Genomic DNA, 9,971 nt, shown 5'->3' with positions numbered 1-9,971 from the left:
GTAGAGGCACTGGCCGGAGGGAGTGTGCTACCCCTTCATGCTGATCACTAACCACAAGACTCAAGAACATGGAGTACTCCAGACAGCAAAACGTTTGAACTCTAGGCAGGCTCAGTGGTCTCTTTTTCCTCCCAGTTTGTTTTCTGGTTCACCTTCAGACTGGGGGAGAAGAACGTGAGGGGATGCACTCTCTAGGCAGTACACCACTGAGGTGCAATCCACCAATCAGCCAGTGCTGTCCCCCTCCTACTTCTTGGCAGCTGTGCGATGGGATCTGGACCGCAGCATCGAGGTGGCTAAGCCCCATCAAAGCACTACCCGCCACTCTGGAGACAGCTGATCTGCTCTTTTGCCACATCTTCAGTTTGGGCTTCCCGAGGATACGTGTCTGACAAGGGGGTTCAGTTAACATCGCAGGTATGGCAAGAAAACAATACATCATAGTGAATCTAATGCCCAGTTATCACCCCCAGGCTAACACAGGAGGAGAGAGCCAACTGGGAGTTGGATATTCCTTCACTTATACTGTCAGCAACACCCCAAGACATGGTGTACTTGCCTCTCCTGGGCAGAATATGCCCAAAACTCTCTCTGCCATGCAGGAATGAGGCTTACTCCCTTCAAGTGTCCTAGGACACCAGCCACTGTTTTATCCCTGGAACCCCCTATGTCTGACCAGCCCGCAGTCCAGACGTGGTGTCAGTGCAGCGAATCGGTGTGGAAGGAGATGCACCAGAGGTTGTGCTCTGCCATAGTGCCCTTTGAAAGGAAGGCAGATCAAAGGTGCCTTGTTTACCCTGTCTTTATTTAAGCCCATAGGTTCCTGAAGTCAGTGCTGCACAATAGTGGACCTTAGAACAATGTGCCACTCATCAGCATTGTGCTAAGCCTATGCATTCACTATTTTTTGTTTTATCACTGTGTTGCAGCTTACTGACCTAGTTGTATAATGGAGAATAAAGACTCCTTTGGCTCACCATCACTCCCTCTGTGCCTCCAGTCACATATACCTTATGTGAAGTACTTTTAAATTGCCACTGTGTATCAAAAGTGCTATACAAATGAACTTGCCTTGCCTTTCATGTTTTAAATGACTCTTCATGCCATCAAACAATATAACAAACATCAGCAAGATGCAGTATCTAGTATCAGTTACTATGACCTCCTGAAATGTCATTAAGTGTGAAGCAATGGCACTTCTTATTAGGGCAAGAATGTGCCTGAGTGCACTCATAAATTTGTTTTCTGAAAAATTGTTTATTTTGCCTGCAACAACTTCATACAGAAGTCTTACCCTTTCCTTTTTGAGGTGAGTTTTTGTAAAAAGCTCATTTTACAGCTTTCTTATTATAATTCAGTGATTGAAAGTGCACATAAGACCACAAGAGGTCAGTAACTTTAATTGTTCTAGTTAGGATTTTCAAATAATCAAGAACCATAGCCAGGATCAGGCAGTGATTACAGGAGCAGACTTGCATTGTGTGGGTTAAATGCTATTAGCTGACAGACCATCCAACTTGAAAGTCGAATAATTCTCTAATGCCAAAGTTAGCTGCAAAGGACTCTTCTAGTGAAATTTTGATGGCTTAGTGGTTAGCATGTTTGTCTCAGCACTAGGGTCTTGAGTTCAAGTCCTTATCTGTGTGGGTTTCCTTTGGGGTATCCAGTTTCTGTCTGAAAAGATTGAGGTTAGGTTGATTGGCTACAGCTCTGGAGAAAAATAAGTGACCACTATAAAATTATCAGTTTCTCTAGTTTTACAATTGATGGGTATGTGTTTGACCAGGCTGAGTAGTTTTGTTTTATTCTATAAACTATTGGCAACACTTCTTCCAAATTCCAGATAAAAATATTGTATTGTAGAGCATGTTATTTAATGAAAATGACTAATGATCAAAATAAAACAGACCACAATTAATGCAAAGAAAACAAGCTCATATTCATTTATATATATATAAAAAAACACAGTACTCATATTTCAATTTAGGTCAAGAAATCAATATTTAGTGGAATAACCCTGATTTTTAATTACAGCTTTCTACCAGTCTTTCACATTGTTGTTGGGTAACTTTACACAACTCCTGGCACAGAAATTCCAGGAGCTCGATTTGTTTGATGGCTTGTGACCATCCATCTTCCTCTTGATCACATTCCAGAGGTTTTCAATTGGATTCAGGTCTGGAGATTGGGCTGGCCATGATAGGGTCTTGATCTTGATTTTGATTGACCTGGCTGTGTAACATGGAGAATTGTCCTGTTGAAAAAAACAATCATCATAGTTGGGAAACATTGTCAGAGCAGAAGGAAGCAAGTTTTCTTCCAGCACAGTTTTGTAAGTGGCTTGATTCATGTGTCTTTCACAAGGACAAATCTGACAGATTCCAGCCTTGTTGAAACACCCCCTAGATCATCACCAATCCTGCACCAAATTTCACTGTGGGTGCGAGACACTCTGTCTCCGTCTAACCATTACATGACCAGGTGTTGAACAAAGGTGAAAGTTGCACTCATCAGAGAAGATGACCTTACTCTAATCCTCTACGGTCCAATCCTTATGGTCTTTCGCAAACTTCAGTCTGGCTCTTCTTTGCTTCTCATTGATTAAGGGCTTTTTTCTAGCTTTACACGACTTCAGCCCTGCCTCCAGAAGCCTGTTTCGAACCATCCTCACTGTGCAATTCACCCGAACTGTTAAGTGACATCCGAATGAGGTGGTGATCATCACGATCATCATCGATAGAGTCATTTTCAACCTCTGTCAGTCTGTAGCTGTTGTTGTCCCATGTGTTTGCTGCTTGACCTTGTTCTTATGAACCACAGTTTTTGAAATTTTCAAGATGGAAGCAACCTGATGCTCACCATATCCCTTTGTCAGTAAAGCTACAATTGAACCCTTCTTTGCCTCAGGTGGTGTGGCAAATGAGTCACAACACACTACGAGTGGCAATCAATGAGTGGAGAAACATGCAAAAAAAGTTGAAAACAAAGCCACAGTCAAAGCCGCCACCATGTAAACAGAGGAGGTAGGGGAGGTACTGTGCCCACTCGGACCCGGGGAGTCATGCCACCAGTAGCTCGGGGCATGGAGGATACCGTGCCTCCCAAGTCCAGGCATGGCAAGCATGCGCATCCCCAGAACATGAAAGCCACCCTCTTCTCTAATGGGTTCATCTTTCATCGATGGAAGCGCACAAGCATGTGCCTTATTGTTTCAATGGGGTCTTCCATGTCGACCAGATAGGGTGGCACAGTAAAGGTGTCCTGTTGCCGCGATGAATGCTTTCCAGGACTCCTTGTTGATCAGGCACAAGACAGCACCCCCTCTGGCAGATTGGTGCAGAAACGGTGCCCCCTTTCACAACCTGAGACGCCCTCACTGGACAGGGTGCAGCAGTGTCAACCCTCTTTGTCGATAGAGCCCCTCACTAGTCGACTCAGTGCAGAGCTGGCACCCCCTTTCATCAACAATGCTCCTCTATCAGCCAGATGACTGCCACCATGCTCTGCAGATACACAATGCACTACAGGTTAACATACCCCTGAGTGGACCTCCAGACTCACATAACAGTCAGGTGTGGATTGGTCAACACCTGGAGAGCAGGGTTCAGTGGTGCATTAGCCCTCCTCAAAAAAAATTCCATAGAGGGACCCCCCCCCCACACCTCCTCAAAGCCGAGGGGGAATCCCCAGTCTTAGGTCATATGGGTAGTGGCTCTCTCCCTCAAGCAGTGCTGGAATGGGAGAGAATTGAGGCACAGGGTTCAGGCTGGTTTTAGTCACAGAAATAATTGTCATCCTCACTGTAGCAGCAGCAACCTAACAGATATCAATGAGTCTGCAACATTGAAAATACTGGTTTTCACTGGAGAAGCAGAATGAGCATGTTTGTGTTACGGTGAGGTAGTCTTTCTGGTGGTTAAGTATATCGGTGTCTTCCATGAGACATTCGGGGGAGGGGGGCTTTCAGAGACGCAACCTAGTCCCAACAGACTCTTGATGCAGTGTGTAGATTATTAAATTTTCAACATAAATCTGAGAACAAACACTAGACTAATTTTATCACAATTTCTATTCCTATGGATCTATCTTAGGTGAAGTTCTGACGTTCCATGTGGAATGAAATCGGTGCAGGTCTGTCCTGCACATATGGCTCACTTGAGTGGCCTACAAGCCAACGTCTTGAAATAATGTAGGGTCGCTGCTAATTATAATTTGTACTGGCAAGAAGGTATATAGTCTTTTTTGTTAACGAACATTGTTAAATCTAAAAAGCGGATAATGCTATGCAAATTAATGCCCCCCGATTCCAGTAAATTTCTAAAGGCAGAGGGAATCTTGACCTCGTCATTATTCTCCGTCTTGAACCCAGCCTATTCTAGTGTGGGCATGCAGTTCATTGAAAAGCTACATTCAGCCATCAACTGGCTCTGTTCATTGTTTGAGATTCGGGAGGCAGAGCAGCGAGAACAGCGACGACTGAGCTTGTTCGGCGAATCGGGCATATCTTCGCACTAGCTAGCACAAACCAAGATTAATCTATTTATTTTCAGGAATGGGTGAGTAATTTACGGCTGATGCTACTAGTTTGTCTGAGTCGAATATTTTCAGGAAAGATGAGTTTTGTCTTAGGCAACGTTATATGGTGATATTTATTTTTTCAGACTGTTATTTAGTTTATTTTTATGGGCACCTGATAGGCTAACTTGTATGTGGCCGGAATGTGCTCCGGTTTGAGGCAAAACGTCTTGGAAATGATATCATATCATATCATATCATATCATATGGTTTTTATTCGGTAATTTCAGTTTAATACTGAATATTTTAGTTTCTGATTATTGTTAAGTGCAAATCTTCCCCTTCAGTGTACGTAACAAAAGTTCAACACATATCTATTTTCTTGTATTCTGAAATAACTCAATGCTAAATTCACATTTATAGCCTGTTTACTAATGGTTTACAGTAATGCAGGTCACTGCGTCGAAGCTAAATATTAACTCAGCTGGAAAAATGAGAGAATTGTATCATTGCAAAATATGTGACCATTCACCATATTTATTATATCATATTAATTAAATTTAAAATGGTTTTGAAGCCCTTGATTTTATGGCTTTCTCATTCACATGGATATTCTAACCCTAAACCTTGTTACATGCTCCTGGTGTCAGCCAAATCAACAGTGCCCGTCCTTTAACATTCTGGGAAAGGTTTTAGCTGCTAGTCCTTCCACATGATCTCCCAAGTCAGGTCTTCCATCCCTGCTGCTGAAGTCATGAGCCACCCCCACCCCCAGCTTCAGCTTTCAAAAGTAGAGCTGTGGCCTTTTGTTCATTTCACATTGCCTGCCCTTGTGTTCACAAGCTTCTTAGGGACAAAGGCCATTGTCAGTGAATTTACAAAAGGAGATGCTCTCCCTCTGCGCCTCAGTCCTTCCTCTTTTCTCACACTTTGTGTGGCATGGTACTCCCTGGTCCTCTACTACTTACATCTCATACACTGCACAGAAGGTGGTAGGTGGCACTCGCCTGTATCCTGTCAGCCAGACAGTTTTATGGCCCCAGCTGGTTGCCCTAAGAAGTGCTGTGTGAAAATACCTTAGAAACAAGGGTACATGTATACACTCACTGAGACATTGTGATATTGACATTGCACTATTTTCAAATCCTTCCTGTGTCACTATTTATAGCTATTGTTTTTACAAGCCAGCACTGAGCTAACTTCTAAGCATACGAATACAAGACCCACTGTGCCACCACCAAGTCAGGGTCGCTCCTCAACACAAATAATAGCCAGTCAGCTTTAGACTGGTGGTCAAAAAGTAATTGATGATTATTGGGACAGAGGATGGTGTGTTGTGCATGATAACAGTGGTGTTGTGTTTGATGGATATGATACCAGTCTCACTATAGAAGAACTCAGCTTCATTTTTAGCCACTTGTAGTAATGTTCATTAAGTTTTAATTATTATTTGTAAACTGTTCACTGCGACTCTGTTTTCTAAGTTTTAAATAAATAAATATGAAAAGCTTTACCAATATTAGGAATCTTTGTATGAGGGCTTTATTGTGAATCTTTTAATAACTGCAGTAAAGAATGTGATGGTTTGCCAGCACACTGAAGCTGAGCTTTAAAGATAGATTTGTTCACCTTTAATAACGTAGAAAAGGAAAAAAAACTCCTGGCTGGTGCAGGCAATGTAGGGAATGTTGGATTGATGGAGTGGAGGGAGAATGACAGGATGATGGACACAGTGTAAGGAGATGATGATGATGATGATGATGATGATGAAGCTCATGTGGCTCCTGTAGGTTTCTACGAGTGCTGCATGCGTTGTCTGGGAGGAGTGCCCTATGCCTCCTTGGTAGCCACCCTCCTATGCTTCTCGGGCATTGCACTGTTCTGCGGCTGCGGGCATCAGGCACTGACAGAGACTGAGAGGCTCATTGAGACCTACTTTGCTCGCAACCTGCAGGACTACATCACACTGGCATACCTGTAAGTGGTGAGGGCTACAACCACATATCTGTAAATGGTGAGAGCCACAACCACAATGTAGCTAAACAAATCACACAAGGATAAAGTCATGGAGTCATTTTACTAAGAGGGGTGATCATCCAAGATATTTCCTAAAGAGAACATTATAGATCATTTTAACTCACATCCCATTTGTATCAAAATCTGAGAGTAACACACAATTATATTCATTTGGATAATATTGATCCAATAGCAACACTTTTGAGACACGATGTATGTACTAAATTATTGTGCATAATAATTATCTCCCTCACCAACCTCTCTCTCTCTCTCTCTCTCTCTCTCTCTCTCTCTCTCTCTCTCTCTCTCTCTCTCTCTCTCTCTCAGTATTGAGTACTTCCAGTATGTTATCTATGGGCTGGCCACCTTCTTCTTTCTGTACTGTATTGCACTACTGGCTGAGGGCTTTTACACAACCAGTGTGGCAAGGCAAACATTTGGGGAGTTCCGAAGCACTGTGTGCGGCCGCTGTCTCAGTACAATGGTGAGGACAGCATCTGACTATAAACTTGTGTGCGCATGTTTAAGAAATGTCAGAAATATTTTGTTCTCCTTCTTATTCAGTCAATTGCGACTTAGTGGGACCTGTCTTGGGACCTGTCTTGGGGCCTTTTGCATTGTTTTTGCTCAGTAGTACCTTTTCTCACCCTGTTGAAAAAAACAAGTTTGTTTGGCTGCTCAGAGTTGTGTCCTCAACTGTCAGGCTAGGTGCTTAACCTTTTCATGGTAAAACACTTTTAAAGGGTGGCAGAATCACTTGTATGATTTGTCTCATTCACAGTTTATAGTGATCACATATTTCCTGGCTGTCATCTGGCTGCTGGTCTTTGCTCTCTCTGCCCTTCCCGTTTACTTCTTTTACAACATGGCGACCACCTGTCACACCATCAATATGCTCTCTGAAACACCCTCCAGCATCAACCAGCTCTGTGTGGATGCCAGACAATATGGTAATAAACTTGCACTCACAATTCTTAATATCTTCTGCACACCTGTTTTGCCTCCTGACAGCTCCTTTTGCTGCTGTTGTAATATGAAATAAATTACTGCAAAATGTTGCAGTATGTACTTGTAAACATGAGTACAATTTTTTAATGACAATGTTTAAAAATGTATCTTTGGGTCATCTTTTCTTGGCTTCTTTGAAATGACTGTGCAGTGAAATGTTGTACATAACCATATGACCTAAATCTGGTTGTAGCATTAGATTCACAGGCTTTCATACTCTGGGGTTGACTCAGGATGTGTTGTTAGACTTCTGATGTTGCACGCTAAAAGTTCAAAGACATCTCATTTCCTTCAGGTTTGCTCCCATGGAACACTGTCCCAGGAAAAGCTTGTGGGATGACCCTGTCCAATGTGTGCAGTACAAGAGAGGTATGTTGCCCTCTGGCAAAGTGCAATCCCATGCCTTTGTCTTCAGAGGACTGGCTCTAAAGGCTTGGCAGATATGGAACTGATATCAAACATCAGCACTGTGGTTTGTGTCTGACTTCTGTAAATTCTGTCTTTCTAATTTACAGTTTTTCCTGACCTATGATCTCTATATCGCAGCATTTGCGGGAGCTGGAATCACCTTATTGGCCCTTGTGAGTAGAAGGCTCTAAGATGTTAGTTTTCAGTGCACTGGACAATTGGTCATGTGGCTCAGTGACGGCATACAGTATTTGTAGGTGTAAAAGAATTCAGATCCTCCATTAGTAATGAGTAATGAGTAATTGTCTCTGCTTTGCACTAGCTCAGACTGATTGCAGAAATTGTGAGTGCAGCATTTTAAAATGTTTTTCTCAAATATTTAGAGAGCTTTCTCTGCAGAGAATGTCATGACTACATGACGTGTCTGCATGTGACTTCTCTTAGTGTTGCTTGTTAGTGGTGATTTGGCAGTGGGAACTATATAAGGAGTTTTCTTCATCAATAAACAAGTTTTCATTTTGTAAAACAAGATATTAATTAAGCTTACCCTGTCATGACTCCTAGGCTTTGTTTCCTCATTCTCTGTTTCTCTTTCTCGCTGTAGCTCACATATGTGGTGTCCACTACCTATAATTTTGCTGTACTGCGCTATCTGGGGAGGAAAGGCTTAGGTCCGAGGTCTTAAGATCCCTGCTTTCTCCTACCATCCATGCTGCACCCTATAGGTGACCTGAAGAAATTATTTCAACTACCTGTTTAACAGCACCTACATTTCTGTTGAACACATCTGAGGAATCTGTCTTCCAAATTGAACTGAGGTGACGCCTTTTAAGCAGCTCAGCTTTTTGTCCACCAGGTGGTACTGTATTTTTGAGCCATGCAGGCTATTGCATGTTTTAAAAGTTCTGATGGCTAGTCAACAAATTGTTTATTGTAACACTTCTTGATTATGAAAATGTGCACATCAATAACTACAATTTTCAGGAACCTTTTTTTCATCATTTTTTCATCAGTTTCTTTACTGATGAACAAAAATAGTGACAAGAAGCAAACTGATGAAAGCTCAAAGCGCAAACATTGGTTTTTCACTTCAAGGCTTTGAATCTAATCTGTTCACATATTTGGTGCCAATTGGATTTTGCAATTTGTGTTTACTTTTTTATTATTGTTTTATATAATTTTTTAAGGGATAGCTGTTTATATTTATTTTTGTGATTTAAGATTCAAAATGGCATTCACGTGTCTTGTTTTAGTGCCCACATCCCTTACTAAATGTGGGAGTATACCTTATTCTTTCTAAAGTAGGTGTTGTACACTATTACTATTAAAAATGAAGTAGCTTGGTAGACTTCTGAAGTGTTTTTATCACCCCAAAATGTAGGTTTAATTTTTTTTGTTTTTCTTTTGGACTTTTTAGGACTTTTAGTATAAACTAATCAGGTTTGATTAAACAATAGCTTTTGCTTTTTTTTCAATTTTGCTTGGAGTGCATCAAAAAAGCACCATAATGTTGCTGATGACTTCTTACTATGCTGATTATTTTTCACATTTGGTTACCATGGTGCCAGGCACACCAGTACTTAGAGTGACCACAGCACTTTCTCCCCTTCAGTCTTGAACATAATGGAGCCAGTGCTGGAATGGAATGGAGTTAATGTTTCAGAGGCAATTGGCTTCTGAGCTCTTACTGATGATGGCTTTGACTCCCCCTAGCATTGGGTGAATATTTATCTCAAATACAAACTTTTCCAGCTATAAAACTGCATTTGTTTTGTCTCTGTAACTATCAGGAGAAAAGTAGTAGTTATTGTATAACACTCTTTAGTTAGATTTTAACTAATCCTACTGAAGATTTACATTTCATTTATCAAAAATTTGATTTTGTGCCACTAATAATATTTATAATTTTAGTTTGAAAAGTGAATGGTTTATCCAACACAGGTTGCTTTTTCTTTAACCTGTTGGCTGTCTAATACATCTTTCAGGCAAGAGGGTGAGGGAGAATCTTGGTGATTAAATAAAGG

General features: G+C 41.5%; 1 protein-coding gene across 1 annotated transcript; it reads left to right on the top strand.

Moving 5' to 3' along the window:
* Positions 1-4,426: 4,426 nt before the first annotated feature.
* Positions 4,427-9,891, top strand: plp1a (proteolipid protein 1a). Its single transcript, XM_027008623.3, has 7 exons — positions 4,427-4,556; positions 6,306-6,492; positions 6,859-7,015; positions 7,313-7,481; positions 7,835-7,908; positions 8,055-8,120; positions 8,552-9,891. The coding sequence occupies exons 1-7, from the start codon at positions 4,553-4,555 to the stop codon at positions 8,630-8,632; spliced, it is 738 nt and encodes a 245-aa protein (XP_026864424.1). The 5' UTR covers positions 4,427-4,552; the 3' UTR covers positions 8,633-9,891.
* Positions 9,892-9,971: the final 80 nt, after the last annotated feature.

The sequence above is a fragment of the Electrophorus electricus genome, chromosome 16 (assembly GCF_041902795.1).
Source record: "Electrophorus electricus isolate QZ-2024a chromosome 16, ASM4190279v1, whole genome shotgun sequence".
In the NCBI taxonomy this organism is placed as follows: Eukaryota; Metazoa; Chordata; class Actinopteri; order Gymnotiformes; family Gymnotidae; genus Electrophorus; species Electrophorus electricus.
This window is presented reverse-complemented; position numbering and strand designations above follow the sequence as displayed.

Bases quoted from the DNA above. Each gene is read 5' to 3' on its own strand.
- plp1a (XM_027008623.3), top strand. The intron at 6,493-6,858 runs GTAAGTGGTGAG...TCTCTCTCTCAG, and splicing joins TACATCACACTGGCATACCT to TATTGAGTACTTCCAGTATG. The intron at 7,482-7,834 runs GTAATAAACTTG...CATTTCCTTCAG, and splicing joins TGTGGATGCCAGACAATATG to GTTTGCTCCCATGGAACACT.